Genomic DNA, 21,822 nt, shown 5'->3' with positions numbered 1-21,822 from the left:
AGGAAGTCGGAAGTGATGTCATGCTGGACAAGAATCAGAGTCCGAATAACATTTTTTCATATTCGGACTCGAGTCCGAATAGTCACTTCGTTTCCGAAAAGTGCTTACATCATCATGCGGTACCTCCACGTCCTTCTTAAAATAGTCTGTGGGTATCCTAGGTGAGGAAGTGATGACATCATATTACTAAAATTAGCAGCCAATTATTAGGAAGACGCGTCGTTCTACGTTTAATTGCATATATTAGATGTTTTGCAGAGTTAGGTTGTATCCCCCCTGTTCTTTGTGTTGCCCATTTGGTCATCAAGACTTCCGGATTTCTTCACTGGATGTAAACAAACAGATCGTAGACTTTTTAACAAACGGGAAGGACTTCCGTAACGAGCGACCACCCCATCAAACACAATAAAGAAGAGGCCTAGACCTAACCCTACCATTACCCCTACCCCAAGCCCTCAATTGAACTGCTGTCTCATAATGGTCGCTCTTACGGAAGTCCTCCCAACGAACGGAACTACAAGTTCATCCTTTTTCTCCGGTCCAACCTTCCCTGTTATGTTATATGGTTTCCGCTGTAAATAAGGGACGGGGATTACATTGATTAATGAATGAACACATTACTATTACATTTAAAGTAGAAAATTTGTACTATGAAATTTTTTCCAAAACCCAAAACAGATTAGATCTATATCTAGATCTAGATCTAATCTGTTTTGGGTTTTGGAAAAAATTTCATAGATTTAGATCTATGATTTCACTCACGCCTTCCAGTAAACTTCCATCGATTAGAAGCCGGCCTTGGTCATCATAGGTTCCTTGTGGTCTTTCTTTTGGAATAACTGCGATTGCATCAGTCTGAGTTGCCATTTTTTAAGAGAAACCTATTGTTTACTAGATATAGATATAGATCTAGATATAGATCTATGTACATAAGATTGTAGACACTTTCAGTTTCAATAGTCACTGCGAAATCTAGTCAAGTAAACACCGCATATAAAGCCTGGCTGTAGTGTGGGCTATTTCACAGTGGCCGGTAATACGTTTCACATTTGAGTAGAGTTATTTCCCTTCCATTAGTTCACAATAACCAGAGACACTATTACTCTCTGCAATAACCCATAGAGTTACCTCCTTTTAAACAGAATTCTACACTTAAGTGTAGAATTCTGTGGACAACAATAACAAAATCTTCACTGCAAAGAAATTAATACAGGCCTATGGAATAGATTTAAACTCTTCACTTCGAGTAGCCGCATATTTCTGTATTCGATAGAGTAAAACAATTAATAGGGATAATCGACTATCCACACCGTTGTTTGATTTTGTCATCCTAGGGCCTATCGGATCTGAAGCAAATAAGCAAGGCTGAAAATGGGCTGCAAAAATATTAATATATTTATAGGGTGGTTCCATATCATAAATTCCAAAGATATACATTGATTTACATTCATAGTGTGGATGAAAACGACTAGGCCTAGGCGAGGCGGCGCTAAAAAGACTCTTTCTTTGCCTAATAAATGCTAAAATCAACACTGCGCGTATTCGTATAGAGAATTTTACTTGAGCGAACAAGTACTCGAACTTCGAACGCTCTCTTCCTTAGACCTACTTCCTTCCACACTTTCTCATATTGATTGTTGTTGTCTGGCACTGGCACTGTGAACAGAAACAAAACGACTATCAGCCAGCTGTGTGTGACTGTTCTTGAGAGAAGGATATATGGCAGAAGGGTGCAACCACGGGCACAGTCATGGAGGAGGTGGTGGGGGACACGGCCATAGTCATGGAACGCCCGATGCAAGTGATGCAGAAAATTCAAAGGGTCTAGAATTCAATTTGTATCTGAAAATTGACATGGACAGTCTTACTTGTTTGAACGAAGAGGACGAAGGCTCAGGGAAAACAGTCTTCAGGGCCTATGAAAAAAGAATGGACAGATCCAAAGTTAGTAAACATATTATATATATATATATATATATATATATATAGATATCTAGATCTAAATCTAAACTAGATTCTAGATCTAGATCTAGATATCTAGATCTAGATCTAGATCTAGATATCTACTCTAGATCTAGTATCACATTCTTTTTTATCACGGTAACCGGGCACCTAGCCTCAATATCTACACGTACACGGTAACCGGTAACAGGGCATGTAGCCTCAATATCTATGTACACAGTAACCGGTAACCGGGCATGTTGATCTAGCCTCAGTCATGTGTAGATCTACAGCAGGATAACCAGGCAGTTCAGAACTCCAAGTTCAGTTTTTGTCATCCGGTGCTGCCTTCATCCCCACCCCTCCCCCGACTGTACCTAAAAAAAAAATTAAGGTATTTTTTTACTTTCCCTCCCGTCTCACACTCAGCTACCAGTTGTCTATTTTCTACTAAATATTGATGCGCTGAACACGAATATCAACTTCATTTCCGTCGCGAATTAATGGTTTTTGAAATATTTGATTGTTTTTAACCGAGATAGACATGCTTTGGACCAATCGGGGGGTTCCAGGGGGGCCTGCCCCACTGGGGTAAAAGAAAACGAAGTGACTATTTCTCCGAACGTTCGGAGAAATAGTGCCGATCTTTATTTCTCCGAACGGTTTCCGGCTTCCGGTCTCGTGATATTTTGCCTATTTATTGCGAGAGTTCGGCGCCAACTTTCATTCTGCCTCTGCCCTCTGGTCTGGGAAGGAACACCGCATGGCAAGCCCGCCTACAGACAGCCTTCACTAACACCCACCACACACCCACCACCATCATGCACATGTACACACACTAACTAAACATGACCAGTGGGCAACTTTTGAACGTATGACGAGTTGAGCTGTAGATGGAGAGACAGTGTGAGTGAAAGAGCAGGTGAAAGTGAAAGGAAGAATGTGCGAGTGTATCCACATGTGACAGCAACTACAAGACGACACCGACCCTCCCCTGGCCTGGTCCACAGCTCACGAACGAAAGGAATGCAGCCCAGGCAGTGTTTTGCCTGTATTATTGTCCATGGTTCGCAGGGTACAAGGGAATGAGTGAGGTTTTCTTTGTGTGTGCCTGGAGGGAGGGGGTGGGGTATGAAAGTCATGCGGACGGGGATGAGCCGCGAGAGAGAACACAGGAATTGAATGAATGAGTGAAACTGGAAGAGATGAACGACTCATGAGCCCTGCAGTGAATGGATCCTGTGTTTCTATTTTTGTATACTTTGAACTGTTACTGCTGAATAAAGGCTGAAATTTGAAATAAGGCCCGAAACACACACACACACACACACACACACACACACACACACACACACACACACACACACACACACACACACACACACACTCCTCACTCTCCACTTACTACCACACACAGACACACTCACACACGCACATACATACACACACACACACACACACACACACACACACACACACAGGGGCAAATTTTTGGGTCTATATCTATTTCAATTTTCAAGAGCTAGCTAGTCTAGAGATTTTTAGATGAGTGTAAAAACGTGAAAAAGAAAGGTTTCACAACAGTAGAAAGAAATCAAAATTAGAACAGCCCACAAACAACAACAAACATTAAACAAATAAGGGCGTGTGTCCACCTGTCCGAAGAAGATTTGGCTTTTTTAACCCTAAATGTGCGTAATTTTTAAAAAAGTGCAGGATATTACATGTAAATTATGGAATCACACACATTAAGGGGCTTGCCAGTGTCAGTACATTGGTCGCAGCAGTGACAAACGCAGATGCCAGTTCTATGTGTCGTTATCAATAACCCTCCGTAAAAAGAGCAGCACCCTTCATAGGCAACATACGTCATATCTGTAGCGAAAAACTGTTTGGAATTTCTTTTTATAAATATTTACTGCGGACATTTTTTGGACCGATTGAACCATATTGTATACGAACAATCTTTGGTAGGCCTTTACTATAATTATAGATCTATATAATATCCGAAATTTGCGGGAAAGGATGAGATTTCACAGTGTTCGGAGAAATAGTGCCCAGCTTTATTTTCCCGAACGTTCGGAGAAATAGTGCTCAGCTTTATTTTCCCGAACGTTCGGAGAAATAGTGCCGGCCAAAAGAAAATCTGGAGGGTTACAGGGGGGCATGCCCCCCTGTTTTTACACCCATAATTTGATATTTTACAGTTAGATTTGAAATTGTCTTGAAAATAATTGATTTGCGACAGTTTTAGTGGCTTTATGTGTGATCTGCAGCAAACAGTACAGCAGTTTGACCCCTGAAACAGTGCATCTGTGTGCGGGAGTGAAAGTAAAAATTTACCAAAATCAATAATTCCCCCATTCCGGAACCCTATACTTCGCAGCACACAGACTTGAATGAACTTTGGTGACCCCCACCGGTACTCACAATGTGATGTTCACGAGCAGGTTCACTGACTGGTCACGATGGCGAGCCCGACAAGACGTGCCCAGTTACTGTGTACGTATATATTGAGTTTAGGTGCCCGGTTACTGTGTACATAGATACTGAGACTAGGGGGTGGAAACTGCCGAATAAGGGCCGTTCTTTGCTTAAATTTTGATTTTCTCCTCAACGATTACCTGGCAATTCAGGGTCCCTGATGTTCAGCTTTGGACTTTAATGAACGAAACTAGAAAATCGCCAGCTAAGGGTCCTTACCTTCTGCGGTCCCTATGAGTTTGTTTTATTGGCAGTGAGACCACCTGAGAGTTCCGGTAGATGACTCATGGGAATGCCAGATTGTCATGTAATGTCATTTTGATGTTTCCCACCACTTCACGGATGGAAAATATTTAAAAATCAAATCCTTTCAATAAAAAATTATAAAATTATTGTTGTTGCCAGGGGAGCTGAACCCCCCCCCCCCTGTTGTCATGGCTAGTGAGCATTAATTTTTAATGTAAACAAGGTGGGACCACCAAAGTTAAATCCAGCCAAGAACAACATTAACACCCCTCTCCCTAAAGAAAACCCCATCGGCACAACGAATATTTCTCAATATACTTACAAAAATTATCAAAACTTCACAGAGATCATAATTACACTTCATCGGAATCTATTCTCACAACTTGCCTGGCAATCTCGTTGGCCGAACGTAAACAACAAAACCGAACGTAAACAACAAAACCGTAGTAACCCTTTTAAGCACAGCAGAAGGTAAGGATTACCATTTGCAGGCTACCTTCACGGCGCCCTGAGCAAGCTGAATCATCCACCTTTGGCACAGAGAAGCACGGCTGAAACGCAACGGTCGCTCAAAGTGAATGTATCTCACTTATGATTTACACCATTTTGCTAGTTTTGATTTTTTATCCTTTTTACACAAATTGTACTTTCATTCCCTTCTCATGCCCAGGTATTGTACAAAAATTTTTTAGTTCATCATGATGTGTCCATTTACACAAATTTTGTGTGTATATATATTAATTATTATTATATATATATATATATATATATATATATATATCTGTTGCAAATTGTGTTAGCTTTTGAAATATTTGATAATTTATCTTGTATGCGGTGCCAATTGTTGGCAAGACCGGTTTGGTTCGGTAGTTTGAATTGAGTCTGCGCTTTCCAGACTTTCCTCCATGGATGGACAAAAGCTACCATCGTGGCACAATCTGAACAGAACCGATGATGACCTTCTAAAGCAAACACGTTTGTTATAAATCAGGTTGCGAGTTGGGTGATCTGTTTGTGTACAGCCAATCACAACAAGGCTTGTAGCCTGCAAGTCTCGTGACCATAATGACATGGGATTTGCCCTTTTGATTTATCTCCATTATTCTGAGAATTGTAATTTAGGGCCTCTAGACTTTAATTTTTAAACATACTTTTGGAACAGACCTAGATGGATAGAGCTCTGAATGATGAATAGAAAGGTACGTTGGTCATTTTTATTTAATTTTTATAAAGGTTTTTACACCTCTATTACACACTGTGGGCTTATTTAAGAGGTGGGACCTCTGAATTTAACGTCCCATCTCCGGGACCATCTCAATGGATGGAGAACCTTAACAAATCCCCAAAACAACTCAAGTTCAGAACAGCCTGTTGGGGATTAGAATCAGGGCTTTCCACTCCATATTCTGCATGATACCAACAACGAGCTAATGGTGCACCCAGACATGTAGGGGTGGGGGGGGTGATGGGGTGATGGTGCTCAGTGGTTTTGATTTCGAACTCTTACTACTACAATTCATCCTGAGGGGTCTTTTTAATTCCTCTCCACAGAATATATTTTTGTCATCTAGTACCAATTTAACATGGTCTATTATTATACAGTGAAGACGTGTTTCCTAGGTTTTAATCTATTACAGTGTGGTCTCTGCCTGAGGATCTTAGACGGATGGGATCTTAGCAGCTTCAACAAGAGGAGAATCCACTATCTATAAATCATGGTCAGGCCCACACAATTGGGAAAATGATATATACCCCACTCTTAAATGTACCGAAGTGACGCCTGGGTGGGCTTTTGACTTTTATGGCAAAAAAGGGGTTTTCCTCAAGATGAGCAATCACAACTGCATGAGTCATGCCAGTTTCACTTATCCAGTTGTGAGTTTCAAGGTCTACGTGGATCCCATTGCTCTTCCCTTTATTCTGTCCAAAATTTATCTCTTACCATCCCCAATTGTGTCATAAGGCTGCATTGTGTTGTGACCGTACCAATTCAAATCCAATGTTTAGCTCGCAAAGGCGGACATAGAGATGAAAGACAACTACGATGGTCAGGGAAACAAAAAGCACTGACAAGTTCACATTTCGATGTGATCCCATGTGATGTAAGTTCAGGCAGGGGGCTAAAAAAATAGTGCGAGGGCAATGTTAAGGGAAAACAAATACATAGACGAGTTCACACCACATATATACCCACCTGTTGAGATTTACATGTTCATGTATATAGGCCTATATGTATCAGAACTGTGATCACTATAGCGTGATGAGAATGGATGATCTCATGAGACGCAATGGACAGTACAATGCTCGCAAAATTTCACAGATTGGTTGATCAGCTGCACTCTCCCAGGTTTTTTCTGTAAATTATGATCTGAAATGCAGGATCCAAGCCAAATATAGTCCTTCAAAGTGGGATCGCAGGGGTGACTTTTGTGTACTGGTAAAAATTGTTTTCTTAAAACAGGAGGATCTTAAGTGAACTGGGATCATAAGTGGTATGGAGACAAATAGTTGTAGACAGTGTTGGGTGGTTACTTTGACTTTGTATCTCTAGGTTACTTAATAGTGCTCCGCTGGGGAATAGCCTTGCCAAAGGATTCAACTGTGTCCATATTCGCGGCATCCATTTGGTGGCAATAATCTCTTTTGCATGTGAAAAAAAAAATTCCTGAAAAGTTAGCAAACTAATGTCAGCCTATGTTACCAGTTTTACGGTCTGCTGACTTTGTTACTTTTTGTGACATGTAATTCCAGGCGGACTTAAAACAAATTCTATAAAATGTTACCTATGCTAATGTGTTTTTCAAAGCAGCTTTTTTGTTACAAAGGATGTCATACTTCAAACATTTCAAAGCTGTAACAAGCTGATTCCCCATTTTGTCTGCTTTCAATCTTTTTCAGTTTGTGGCAAGTGACGTGGATGAAGAGCTGTTGTTCAACATTCCGTAAGTATACCTTATATCATACACTGATTTCCTCATATATGGTGATCTTTTCAATCAACTCCATGGTCTGGTGAATTCCTTTTTCTTGTGCCTAGCAGTAAAATGACAGTAGTGCAACTTGTCTGGAGCCTGGTAGGGCACTGGGTCCATGAGGAAATGGAAAAGTACTTTTCTCTTTTTCTTCAGATCACCGTCTAACTACAAATTGGTAGGCCTACTTCGTGTAATTTAGATAGGAAAGAATGTGACAATGCCATATGCATAATAATAGGCTGCAATGCTGCACGGTCAAACCTAGATATACTGCCAACCTTGGGACATGTATGGATTTGGTGGTGTAGTGTAATGGGGTTTAATGGTGTCCTCCGTATTCCTCTGGCTTGATGTTTAAATTTTCACGTTTTTTTTCTGTTTCTGACATTGGCGAAATCGAGTCCTTTGCGAAATGTTAAAAGGAGCACTAACAAGGAATGTTATTGTTGTGCACCTGCCTAGTGGGTGCTGTGTGCCGTGTGGAATGTTTACCTCTGGAGGCTAGTTCGCTGATGGTGTTTTGGGGCAAATTCACATATTAAGTAAGGACCATGCAACTCAAGCAGTTGGCAGATGGAGGTTTAAAGGGGCAAATTGTGTTTAGATATATGTGTCTCCTTTATGTGCATTGGCATAAACCTGGCAGTAAGCATGGCTGGCAGTATAGACTGTAATGCTGTGTTCAGAATTCTTTTCAGAATGCTAAAAATGTATGCTTGTGTTGAGCTAGAAGAAAAGTACTGTTCAACTTGGACCTAGGTGAAAAGCAGAAAGCAGTTTATATATACTGCCACTAAGCTGACTTTTTTCACCCGACTTATGATGTTACCCTCACATACCAAACCTTGAACTTTCTTTCTCAATTAAGTCTTGCAGCTTCTAAAAGGAAGGTGCTTAACATTTTTTGATAGGATCAAATTTCTTACGACCTGTAGTCTTAGTAGGTATTAGTACTCCTTCCTGTGTCAGATAAGGTTTTGTTTTATTAAATTACTTTTTCACCCTAATTGTACATAGATATTTTAGGTTCCAATAGCACTATACTAAATGTTGCGTGTGCTTGCTAGCATCTGATTACGGGTAGTAGGAGAACACCACTGGTTGGTCTTATTTCTGTACTGTCCCTCAATTGTTTTCACTGTTTGTTCATCTTGCTTTTTATGAGTAAACAATAATGTGAGGTGAGTGGTTGATGGGTGCTCTGGTGTGGTTTGCTCCTTCTTTCCTATCAAACATCTATCATATTTATCTCTCCTCCTTTTCTGTGTTTGTTATTCTCATGTAACACCTCTAGTCGAATGCCGTAAAATTCTTATGGAAACTAAAACTGTAATCTGCGGCATATATATGACCTTCTTGTGTTATAGTGCCATAAAACGCTTACTATAACCACAAAAAAAACCCAATGTTTCTGATTAGATTTCCCTGTGGAGAGAAGAAGATATTTCTTGAGTATATCCATCTTTCTGCTGGAATTTATTCAATTTAACTGCATTGACCCTGACAGGAAGGTCAAAGCAGATCACCTTTTTTTTCTAAATTGTGTCTTAAGGCTTGTTGAATGTTCACAATGAAAAGATACTCTTGTGAAATCAGATTTACAGGGCAAGTCAAGCTGAAAGGTTTGCTCGTCATCGGGGGAGAGCGAGAGACACACCCAAACAAAATGCGCTTGTTCAAGAACCGTCCCAACATGTCGTTTGACGATGCTCGGGCCAAACCAGACCAGGAGCTAGATGTCCATGTGGACCAGGAAGGTGTCATTGAGTACAAGCCTATGTGAGTGGTATGAGTATGAGTATCAACTGAGGATGTTGGACAGTTCATAACCATTTTCCTCCTCCTCCTCCTCCTCCTCCTCCTCCTCCCCCTCCCCCTCCTCCCTCCTCCCCCTCCCCCTCCTCCTCCCCTTCCCCCTCCCCCTCCCCCTCCCCCTCCTCCTCCTCCTCCTCCTCCTCCTCCTCCTCCTCCTCCTCCCCCCCCTCCTCCAATTGGAGAAACACTCATAAAGCTTTTGCACAATGAAGGTGACACAGCTGAATGTCTGGTGTTTGGTGAGGCTAGTGCTAAGATATTACAGCAAGTTCCCCTTTCAAATGATGCTGTCAAGAGGCGTATTGCACGTATGTCTTCAAACATTAAGGAACAGGTTGTAGAGGAGATCAAAGCTGCCCCTATGTTCTCTTTCCAGCTTGACGAATCAGTTGATGTGGCATCGTGCTCACAGTTACTGGTCTTTGTGAGATACGTGTTTGAAAAAAGATGTGAAAGAGTAATTTTTATTTTGCACCCCACTGGACACCACAACAACAGCTGATGATGTCATGAACAAGATATCCTCTTTTTTTTTTTTAAACGAGGGTCTTGAGAGGAAGAATGTGTGTGGTATTTGTACTGATGGTGCCCCAGCCATGATAAGATCTAAATCGGGCTTTCAGACAAAAGTGCAAGACAAAGCACCACAAGCAAAAGGCATTTACTGCATGATACATAGATATGCACTAGCTTGCAAAACTCTCAACCCCACTTTAAAAGAAAAGTTGGAATCGACTGTTAAGGTTGTCAACTATGTGAAACGCAGCCCCCTAAATACACGACTCTTCAGGGAACTCTGTTCTGACATGAGTGCAGATAATGAAACACTGCTTTTCTACACTCAAGTTCAATGGTTATCGGAAGGAAAATTTGTATGTCGGGTCTTCGAGTTGAGAGAGGAGATCGAGTTCTTCCTGGAAGTGCTGGAAAAAGATGAGCTCAGCAGGCACTTCTCTCAAAAGATTTGTGGATCCAAAGATTTGCCTATATATGTCTGATACGTTTGACTACCTCAACAAACTCATCTTGAAACTTCAAGGTCAACAGACACACTTTGTACAGTTTAAAGGTGTTCTCAGTGGCTTTCTTTCGAAAGTTCAGAATTGGCACCGGAAAGTTACTGGGGGAAACATTGCTATGTTTACCAACCTTTCACAGCTGTTAAATCCAGAGGAGACCTTGTCTGCTAGAATCCTGATCTTCAAGTTACATTGCTGCACATTTGAAGTCACTTGAAGATGAGTTCAAGAACTATTTCCTGACCTTGACTGTGGTGAGGAAGTTTTTGTGAGGAACCCTTTCACTCCTGGACTAGACATTACTGTCACTGCAAATGATATTCAAGACGAGCTTTGGAATTGAGACTTGATTCGTCAGCTCGGGACAGGTTTTTTTGAGAAATCTTTTGCACAGTTTTGGTGTTCTCTCCAGGAATCATACCCTCAGGTCAGCAAAACAGCACTTCGAGTCATCGTCCCATTTGCCTCGACTTACTTTTGAGAAAGTGGATTTTTTTACCCTTGTCCAACTCAAGACAAAAGCGAGGAACAAGCTGAATGTTGCTGATGATATGCGCCTTGCTTTATCCAAGACTTTGCCGAGAATTTCAAAATTAGTCCCTGAACTACAGGCACAGCCCTCTCACTAGTTTATTTTTCTTTAAATCCGTGTGTGTGTGTGTGTTCTCTCCTTTCTCGATTTGTATTTGCTTGAAATAAAAGTGATTTGAAACATCAAAGGTACATTTATTGGTCTGTATTAACTATGTAACGTAGGCCTTATTAATTGTCTGCTGCTGGATTGTACGCATTTTTTTGGGGGGGGGGGGTCAAAAGGGTTTGTTTATTACTTTATTTCGGGGTTTGGGTATGAGGGGTTGTTCCATTTGCCAAACAATCAAAAGGGGTCGCGGATTGAAAATGGTTGAGAACCACTGGTGTAGATAGAATGATGTCATGATATATTAAGTGATAAGAAATAATTCAAAATATTCATGATGCAGTTGTCCTGGGGCAAGAGAAAAGCCCAAGACAGGGAATATTGAGTTCACTGTAATAATGTTGATTTTTGTACTAACTATAATATTTTCTTTCTCTCGCATCATACTCCTTGGTTTTGTGCCCTCTTGTTATTTTCATTCTATCTCATTCTAGTATTATTAGTGACAACACTCTGACCTTTTCCCCTTCTCAATAAACTTCTGAATTGAATCCTTTCTTCATCAGTGTGGCCAGATTCAGTGATGTGACACACCTATCCATCCACTTCCCGAGTAACCATGGTGGTGCTGAAAGCACAGAAGTCTATTACATTGGGCTGAAAGGAGACTACATGCAGGTGAGAAACAAATGTCTGTTTTGCTAATGTACCGACCTGTATTTCTGGACTTTTTTTGATAATGGTGTTTGTTACATTTTGTTCTCTTAGTCTTACTGAATTGAAAGTGTCAACAGAGGAGGGGAAAAAAACCTACATTGAAAAATAATTGCACTGCTATAGACAGCAGCATACTGAATTCCACCATGTGCAACATGACTTTGTTCAAAGGGCATGAGCCTAAGGGCCTCCAGATTTACTGCAAGTTATTCCCTGTTGCAGGGCTATGGTATATCCTTTTGCTTAAAAATATGTTGGAAACTCTCAAATTTGTCTGCAGTTTTGCCAATAAGCTGAATTTCAAGTGCATGGTAAATAATTATTTCACAAGCTGTGTTGAAAGCCCTCCTGAAAGTTAAAAGCTGCATAGTATATCAGTTTTTCATCAACAGGAGTATTGAGCCCTCATCTGACAATGTTAGAAAAGGCTTCACATTATTTCTTTGTCTTTACTTTCTCTTGAAAGTTAAAAACTGCAAAATGTATCAGTTTTGCACCATCAGGATCATAAAACCCTCACCTGACAATGTTGAAAAAGGCTTCACATTTTTCCTCAATCTTTCTTCCCTTGGACCAGGCCCATCGCCATGAAGTGACCATCACAGCATACGAGTCACGAGCAAACCCAGCTGACCACAAGACAAATGCCCTGAACCAGGTCAACCACATGATCTCCTGAAGACCGTCTATTGTGTTTTCCTGCGTTTGCATGAGGTGTAGCTCTGTCAAAGCTTAGACGGAGGCCACAACATAATCAACACATGAAAATGGCTATGAGGACTGCAATGGTCTCCTTCCAAGGGCACAATGCTCGGGTGATTCATTAACATGCTGTTATGCTAAGTGTTCCCTTATCTCTGTGCAAACTCAGGATAAATTTTTTAATGATTTTTCTTTCTCTCGGATGGTTTTTGAATACGTTAAAGATTACTTCCCTTTGTTTTTGAAAATGCAGAGAAAATAGCTTGCATTTGTGGATGTCACTGTATTGTTTGGCTGAAAAGAGACTAAATGCAAGTTATTGGGGTTTTTTCTTTTTGTTTGTTTGTTTCTTTAGAAAGTAGGTGGAGGTTAGTATTCTTGGACTTTTCTTCAATGCCACATTGCAAAAATTTAAAGTAAGATTCTGACTATGGCCTTTACTCTACAAGTGAGTTCATACAACCAGACACACATGAGTCAATCTTGTAAATCCAACATTATAATGACCAGTCAAAAATGTTCTTTTGCTGATATATCCCCCAACTTGTTATGAGACTAATAGTCAGAGGCCTGTTTTCAGAGGGGGTAACCTGGCGATTCATGTATAAAATCTCAGAGTGCAAAAGTGGTCTGCAGAGGTATGAAATGCCATCTGTCGTATTTGTTATGTGGTGTGGGAAGGGAGAGGACATTGCCAGGACTGCTGATCAGGGAAATCTGCTGCATTTTCTTTTGCAGATACTTCCTGCAAGTCTTGCTTAACCCATCATAAGCTTCTTAGCGCGTAGATGTTCTCTCTTTTACTTTTACTACTTTATGCTTACCCACAAAATTAAACCCTTAGATATGTAGTGTGCTTGTAGAATTTAATATTGAGCCTTAATGTTTGGACATAGAAATTTAAGGAAAATTTAAAAAACAGTGTCCCCGCTTCAAACGGGTGCCTCTACTAAATCTTTTCAACCTGTAGAGAACTTAAGCATGTGCCGAGTTGACAGGAAATTCTTGCAAAATCAGAAAATGTACAGGTAGTCTGTAAGGTCAAGTAAAAACATAAAAGCCTTTCTTTCTGTAGGCCTGTACTTTTTAAAAAGATCTTCCATACAATTTTATTATTTTTCATTCATTCATTTATTTTTCTGAGGAGGGGGGGGGGGTATGTTTTCCTTTAGTTGTTTGTTTTGGGGTATTGTTCATGTTTTGCCCTCTCTGGCTACTTGTGAACATGCTCTTGATGTGCCAAAGAAAAGGTTTTTTATCAAGTCTTGATGTTACTGCAATGTGTCTCATTTATGCATTTTTCTGTCTGGTTATGTTTCCCATAAATTTGATATATTTATAATGTAAAGCTGAAAACAATGTAATGCGGGTCACTTGTTAGTACAGTAGACACATCAGCTTGTTACCATGTTGGGTCACATGTTCTCTTTGCTATGTTTTCATCCTTCCACGGCAGTGTGTTCACCAACCTGTGGAATGATTTCTTCATCATGCTGAAGGCCTTCTACGTGTTCTCTAGTCTGCTCCTTGTGTATCATTTTATGCTACTTGTTTGTCATTTTCTGTCTTGTGCCCCGTCCACTACTTTGTGATCCTCGTTCACTATTCTGTGCCACACTTTCATAGAACATAGATTAGATGAGTTATGAGCAAATTTGTGAAAGCTGTAAAGAGCACAGTATGTGCTTTGAACATTATGTGATGACACCTCTGCTCTGCAGACCTTTATTGCTTTCAATTTCAGTTTCAAGTAGAAGTTACACTTGTAGGGCCATTTCCAGAGGAGAAAGAATGGAAATACTCTGTTGCTTGTGTGATTTTTCCTTCTAGTTGGGGAAAATAAGCAAATCACAGATTTTTATGTCTGATATGCTCTTTAGAATATATTAAGGTTTTTATGATGTTCATTTTTTGTTTGACTTTGTTCTCCCTGCAAGATTTATTGCAATAAATGAAACGTTTGAAATGCATGACAGGTTTCCATGTTTCAAAACTTTTTCTGCTTCATTGAATACTTATGGGTGGTTGGCGGGTGCTCTGGTGTGGTTTGCTTCTTCTTTCCTGTCAAACATCTCGCGTCCTTATCTCCCCTTCTTTTTTTTAAATGTTTGTTACTCTCTTGTAACAGCTCTAATCTTCTGGCGCTCATATGACCATACGTAGTTGCGAGCACCATAAAACCTCTACTAAAACTAAACTAAGTTGAATACTTTGCAATATTTATTTACTTTTTTAGAAAAGAACATGAAGAATATGTGGCTATACAACAATACGTTTATGTATGAAATAATTTTTTTTTAAAAGATGATTTACATATATTTATATAGTACAGCTTGTTCACTTTTGTCTGGCTGTGTAAAAAAATTCTAGCTCATTTATTGATTTTCCAATGAACATGTTACTTTGCATGGCGCTCTGAACGAAAAATATTTTTAAAAAGATAATTTTGATCTAGTAATAAAAACATTTCTCTATGTTGGCCCTAATAAAAGCTGTCCTTTGGATGCATGCTCAATGCTGGCAGAGTGGAGATGGAACTCTTTAATGGGGTGTTCTTGTACAAGGTTGTTTGGAGAGTTTTCATGGGACCTCCTCAGTCTTGGCACAATCCTGTCGAGAATTAAATGACAAACTTAAGATAGCCCTACGATAGTGGGATGTAAATTTGCAACCCTTCATCATACTGGTTGAGGACCTAGCTCTCAAACTCTCTTCTGTCTCTCCCATCTCTTTCTTTCTCTTATAACTTTAAATATATACCTCTCTCTTTTTCTCTCAGTCTTTCTCTCTCTCTCTCTCTCTCTCTCTCTCTCTCTATTATTAGTATTATATATATATCTATATGTATATAATGTATATATATATTTATATTTCTCTCTCTCTCTATCTCCCGTGCACTCGCATGGAAAACAAACTCTTTTACAAAATAAGCATAATAAATAGGTACAAGTACATGTATGTGACTAAAACTTTGGATAGACTGACCAAGTACCCATTTACAATAATAGCAGATATTTAATACAGAATGACAAAAAATCACTTTCTGGAACAGGTCTGCATCGGGAACCGTTGATGATAATAAAATAAGATCGAAATATGATTTGAACAGGCAAATATTAACTTTTCATCAAAGTTTGAGCCCAATAAAGTTGGCGGCAAAGGCTTCCCAAAGTACTGGATGGAGTGTAATGAGAATTAGTTTCCCTGCACTGTTTACAAGTTTTTATCATTTAATTTTGTTTGAAAAGATCGCGTCGGCGGCTGTGGTGCTAGAGTTAGGCACTTCGGCACCGCACATAAGAGACCCGAGTTCGATTCCTGAGTGGGGTAAATATTTTTCGAGTAACTCGGTCTTTCTGCTGGGATGTTGTATCCCTCTCAGCCTTGGTGACAGGCAGGGTCCTAGTCCGGCTCTTAAATAATCTAAATTGTGTCGATGTGAGCATAAAATCACCTAAATCGACCCAAAAAAGGAAGAAGAGACCACGAAGGGGAGTAGATATTTAATATTAACCATGTTGCGTAGGCATGGAGAAGCAATACGAGGGGGTTCAAGAAGTCTTTGGTCTAAATATGAAGAAATAATGATAGTCAATGATAGAGCTTTGTAACTTGGCACACATACTTTCATTTCTCTTCATGGTAATCATGCAGAATAACACATTTCTGCCACCTGTCTTTGACCTTCAAAAGTCCTTAAGAAAAAAAAGACCCAGAATGGGCCCCTAACCAGTCTTCCACAGCTTCTATGGCGTCCTCGTTGTCATGGAAACGACGTTATTTCAGTGACTTTTTAAGATTAGGAAACAGAAAAAAAACTCTGAAGGGTCCAGATCTGGTGAACAAGCTGGATGTGGCGGGATTTCAATTCAAAGCCACACTGTTCTGCTGTCTGGACTGTTTGTTGTGCCCTGTGCGCAGGGGCTTTGTAATGCAATAGGAGGACCCCATTACGGAGTTTCTCACCCTTTTTTCCTCACCAATTCGGACCGCAATTTTATCAGCAAACCCGTCCGAATAGTGTAGTCCCCTTGGCCGTGTGACTGTTTTTCCATTTTCCAGGTAGTCAGTCATGATGATACCTTCACAATCCCAGAAACACGACAGCATGACCTTTCCTCTTGACAGTGTTACCTTTACCTTTTTTGGTGAGGGAGAAGGGGTTTTCCATTGCATGGAGGACATATTTTGTACATTTGGATCAAAATGATAAATCCGTGTTTCATCCAAGGTCACCATGTTTTTAAAGAAAATTGTGTCATTAGACTCAATTCGAATGAGAGTTTTTCAGGACTCAACCCTCTGTTTCTTTTGCTCACTTGTCAAAAGGCGAGGTGCCCACCGCGCAGACGCCTTATTCATGTTAAGATGTTCATGGAGAATCGCTTCAATTGACCTTACACTGATTCCTGTTTCAAATGAGAGCTGTTTAACAGTTATGCCTCGGTCTTGTAAAACCAGTTTCTTCACTATGGATACATTCTTTGCAGTTACCACAAAGGATGGGCGCCCTTCACGATCTTCATCCGTCACCGACATAAATCCAGATTTGAATTTTCTTACCCTGTATGTCACAGTATTATAACGAGGACAGTTGTCAACATAAACTTGGACCACTTCCTGAAAAACGTCCAAACGGGATTTTCCTTGCAAGTGTAAAAGCTTGATAACTAAGCGATATTTAACAGGCTCCATGACACAGCTACAGCAAAGAAAAACCAAACGTTTTTGTGCATGGTTTCACTGAACACGATGACTAGTGCCTTATTATTGTCGGATTTCCCCGAACATTTGCATGGTGTGTTCCAAAGAAATTGTCTAAAGGCTGGTGAAAATGAAATGTCATTACTCTGCCATGATTCCTTCATACCCAGACGAAAAACTTATTGAACCCCCTCCCACCCCGTACATGTAGGGTCTATTGTGAACACATCAAAGAACACAGCACTGGGGTCTGATACGTTTTGTGAGTTGTTATGGGGAGCCGCTGAAGAAAAAAATCTTTAAATAATTTTGTATCACATGTGAACGCAATCGTCGCTCAACAGCAAGCTATACGCGCTTCACAATCTACAACAGTCGACTCCACTTGTGCTGAACTCGCTTGAGTTGATCATCGGTTAAAGCTGATATTTTTCTCGGGTCCCAGCACCTCTTCTCCTTTACCTACTTTAGTTTTACTGTTTCATCCTCGGTTGCCGTTGACCGTTGAGCTGTCCCAGTATGTAGTTGTTCTTACTTCGTCGTTTCTCTGCCTGTCTCTTCATGTAATGTTAAGGGTTTTGCGGAAACATTTCATCTCGCATGCAGTGAAGAGATTAGAGATGAGTTAATACCTTTCCACTCACGTCATAATTCAAATTATCCAAACCCTGGCATCTCTTGTTTTTCTCTTGGCCCTCCACATTTGTCTATCGAAACATTAATTTGTAAATCTATCCCAAGGGGAGGACCATCAGAAATTGTGTCAGAGACGATCCCGCTTTTATGTTTTTTCAACTCTGATTTCGGATCTTCGGGGATTTAGAAGATTTTGGGCATGTTGTGTTTTTGTCGCATGCCTCACATCAGCACACGTTTTTGCAGGGGTGTCTGCTGAAGAAGAGCTAGTGCAAATTTATATGTCAGGCATCGTGGTGAAATCAGGCGCCCGTTAAAGTCAAAATAATGAAATCAAAGAAACCGACGTTTTCCCGCCCGTTGGCCAATGTTTATCGATTATCCTTATATAAATATATTAGTATTTTTTCCAACACCTTTTATGTCCCTCAAAAACACAGTTCTATGTGGATATTTACTGAAACACGTTGATTAAAGTTAAAGGCACAAAAAAGGCCTAGTTCGAAAGTACTTAACTGAAGACACCACAAAAACATTGGTAACATCTCTTATCCTATCTAGATGAGACTATTGTAACTCCTTCCTAGCTGGTCTGAACAACAAATTTTGAATCGTTTACAAGTCATTCAAAACAATGCCGCTAGACTGATAACAAGATCTAAAAAACGAGACCATGTCACTCCATAGAACTGCAAAGGAAAGAATAATATTTAAAGTGTCATGTGTTTCAAATGTGTAAATAAAACTGCTCCTTTTTATCTACAAGAACTTATCAGTATACATATATATATATATATATATAAGCCAGGGAGAAACCTAAGATCATCAAACGATAACACTCGTAAAAATCATACAAATCATATGGAGAGAGATCTATCTCATATCTTGGTCCATTTATGTGGAACAGATTACCCATGGTACTAAGACAAACAAGAACACTTGAAAGCTTTAAAAGACATCTTAAGCATTTTCTGTTCATACAGGCCTATTATTCATAAGCTTTTAGCGTTATTCTTTATTATACCGTAGTTGTTCTATGCCTATTCTGAATGAAAATAGTCCGTGTGTGTGTGTGTGTGTGTGTGTGTGTGTGTAAATAAATATATATATATATATACTTATATATATATTATATATATACATGTATATATATACATATATTGCTTGAGAAAAAAAGAAGTAGTAAGAAAGGTTTTGAAAATGGGTATTCCAATGTAAAGCGCTTTGAGCTATTTTTGGGGAAATGCGCTATATATATAAATGTTATATATTATTATTATTATTATTATTATTATTATTATTATTATTATTATTATTATTATTATTATTATTATATGTGCACAGTTTCTAAATCCTGTCAAGCATTGAAATTCACCTAACTTTTGACCACATTCTTGATTATTTTTCCTCTGACACCAGACGATCCCCACTTCTATTCTGTCAATCACAAATATCTTGAGATATGGTTTTAAAAAATGGGTATTTTTCTCACCAAAAGCCAGACAAATGAATACGTTTCAAGATTATGCCAACAACTCCATATGCCCTAAAATTAACGAAGGCCTGATTCCACCGTGTCGTGACACATATTATGTCGCACACAAAAGAACCAGTCATCGGTGATTGTGTTTCATAAAACTTTTATTTTTTACATGGTCTGCGAATTCAGCATTTGTCGTGGCCTCATGGAACTTTTCTTTCATGATAGGTCAGGATCTTTCAGGTCAAGCTGCCCCATAGGAGAACAATTGCCCCAAAACAAGCGTCAACAACAGAGCTGCATAACTTGTTTTTGGGGCGTATCCAGTGTGTGAACAACTTTGCCAGACGCGCGCGCACCGTTTGATATTTTGTGCTGCGGTGTGCCTGTCTTGTAGTCTGGGAGCCTTTTGAAATAACACGTTTTCACTTGGTCTTGCAAGCCCTAACATTTTAGAAACCGTTGGCGATTTAACAACAACCCCCCCCCCCCCCAAAAAAAAAAAAAAACCAAAAAAAAACCCCCCCCCCCAACAACAACAACAACGACCCCCCCCCCCCCCCCCGAAAAAAAGCCCAAAAAAACACCACCACCAAACAAATGGAACAAAACAAAAAATTTAAAAAAGCCCGTAATTTGATAATTTGAATTGGATAGAAAAAAATGAGCATCGTGGAATCTGTTTGTGTCTCTCTGACATTTTGAGTAGGGTCAAGCTCTACCGACTAGAAGGGTGGCTTTTAGTTTTAGTTTGCACAGACCTTTGTCCGCAGAATTTATAGATTTTTTTCGTGGTATTTGTGCGACACCCGCTTTGCTACATTCGGTAGGTTATGTCATCAGTTGGTTATCTCGGCTCGAGTCATGAATGTCGAGATAGATACCTCAGAAAAGAAGAAGAAAAAATCCCCAAAAAGCTTAAAGAAACACCGTTAATTACACCTGTAGGCGAGTACAATTTACCGACCACAAAAAAAAAATGAAATGATGAACGGTATGAACTTGATATGTATTCAAATTCAATTCTTAAAAATCAACATTTTAGGATTTTCTGGTTGTAGCTTGGTTCATGACTGTCGGTCTTCCGTCTTGTTTTTTTCCAGGCCACCGCATGTATTTCCGGTTCTCTGTTCTTTCTTTTTCTTTTCTTTTGGCAAGTGTTTTACGGCTCTCACAACTGCGCAAGGTCATATGAGTGCACGGGACACGTTAAACATTTTCAATTTGATAGGAATTAATTTTGAACCGAATTTTGCCGAAGCCTCCTCTTATCAATTTTAGGACCATTTGCACACGGGACCTCAGATTTTTTTTTTCGCCCTTATCCGAGGAGGCTAGGTGCTAAATCTTACCTACCTTAAAGATTAGGGGTGTGTCTGAAAGACAGCAGTAAGACGGAGCCAAGAAATAGCAGTAGAAAGGCTGCAGAAAGAGCCAGGAGCCTAGAGGGAAAGGGGAGGTTGGAGAGTGGGCAGAAAATGGAGATGAAAGCAGACGACAGAACATTGTTAGACAGCAGGAAAAGAGGTGAAAGGAGAACGTTTTAGAGAAGAAAATCTGTCAGGTTTCGAGCCCAGGACCAAGACCTATAGAATGAGAGGCAATCACCACGAGAGGAGCCCCCCCCCCCCCCCCCCCCCCCCCCCATGGTTCTCTGTGAGGCATTATCCTTTGACAATATTTGAGCCAAATGAAGAGCAAGGTGATAAAACTGCCGTACGCACTCAACTATAGCGAGACTGGCGTTTTGCTTTTCATACAGGCGTACTTGTGCGGCCCATGGTGCGAACGTTTCGCATCGACGTGCAAAAAGTTTTGAGACATCCAATGATCGAATTCTCTTCTGAGACCGAGCCAGAGAGCGCGTAATAAAATAAGACAAGTGGAAAAGTTTGACGAAAATAACTCGGAAGTTCTTATCAGAAACCAAAGCCTTATTTCATCCTTGACAGCCATTCATTGACCGAAAGCATCTTGACAGGTTCAAGAAATTGCCTCGGGCTTATAATATATTTCACTCCGAAAAGAATTTTTACCAGAAGAAATAGCACATACGATTCATTCTCATTTCACTTCACAAATTCACAAAGACTTAATGTGATAAAGCAAAATGGGTAATAAAGTGTACAACTTATTCGAAGCAGCACATTTTTACAGCAGCACCCCCCCCCCCCCCTGATAAATCAATCAATCAATCAATCAATAAATTAATCAACCAATCAATCAATTCCACACTATCCTCACCCCTTTTGCCAATCACCGGTCTTCGAAAATGTCCAGGTCGGCAAACTTGACCGATTTGACCCTAATCATGTTGACCTCGTGACAACCGGCTTTGTGGGCGCCATCAAAGATCTGGCGGAAAGCACAGTGCAGGTTCCGGGAGGTGTAGAAAGTCCGGAACCCGGCCAGATACAGATGACGTAATAGCAGCAAGGAGTGCAGGTAGCGGGCCTGGCGGGG

General features: G+C 40.1%; 3 protein-coding genes across 3 annotated transcripts in view; 1 reads left to right on the top strand and 2 right to left on the bottom strand.

Moving 5' to 3' along the window:
• The window catches only part of LOC101864340 (RNA 3'-terminal phosphate cyclase), a gene marked incomplete in the record, with an annotated part of 45,488 nt that extends 44,358 nt beyond the window's left edge, over positions 1-1,130 (bottom strand). Inside the window, 1 exon segment of the mRNA XM_013088900.2 lies at positions 763-1,130. Within this exon segment, the coding sequence (XP_012944354.1) occupies positions 763-867 (105 nt within the window).
• A 434-nt stretch (positions 1,131-1,564) lies between these two features.
• Positions 1,565-14,510, top strand: LOC101862904 (PITH domain-containing protein CG6153). Its single transcript, XM_005109909.3, has 5 exons — positions 1,565-1,944; positions 7,570-7,613; positions 9,243-9,425; positions 11,687-11,798; positions 12,415-14,510. Exons 1-5 carry the CDS (start codon positions 1,720-1,722, stop codon positions 12,514-12,516), a joined length of 666 nt encoding a protein of 221 aa, XP_005109966.1. The 5' UTR covers positions 1,565-1,719; the 3' UTR covers positions 12,517-14,510.
• A 234-nt stretch (positions 14,511-14,744) lies between these two features.
• LOC106013369 lies at positions 14,745-21,822 on the bottom strand (the record flags this gene model as incomplete). The annotated part of the gene is given in 2 exon segments (XM_013088899.2): positions 14,745-15,149; positions 21,604-21,822. A coding segment is annotated over 1 exon segment (207 nt), but the record flags the coding sequence as incomplete, so codon positions are not given.

The sequence above is a fragment of the Aplysia californica genome, unplaced genomic scaffold (genome assembly GCF_000002075.1).
Source record: "Aplysia californica isolate F4 #8 unplaced genomic scaffold, AplCal3.0 scaffold00828, whole genome shotgun sequence".
Taxonomy (NCBI): Eukaryota; Metazoa; Mollusca; class Gastropoda; order Aplysiida; family Aplysiidae; genus Aplysia; species Aplysia californica.
Note: the sequence above shows the minus strand (reverse complement) of the source record. Positions and strands in the feature narration are given on the sequence as shown.

Bases quoted from the DNA above. Each gene is read 5' to 3' on its own strand.
- LOC101862904 (XM_005109909.3), top strand. From the start codon at position 1,720: ATGGCAGAAGGGTGCAACCACGGGCACAGTCATGGAGGAGGTGGTGGG. The intron at 1,945-7,569 runs GTTAGTAAACAT...AATCTTTTTCAG, and splicing joins AAAGAATGGACAGATCCAAA to TTTGTGGCAAGTGACGTGGA. The intron at 9,426-11,686 runs GTGAGTGGTATG...TTTCTTCATCAG, and splicing joins GTCATTGAGTACAAGCCTAT to TGTGGCCAGATTCAGTGATG.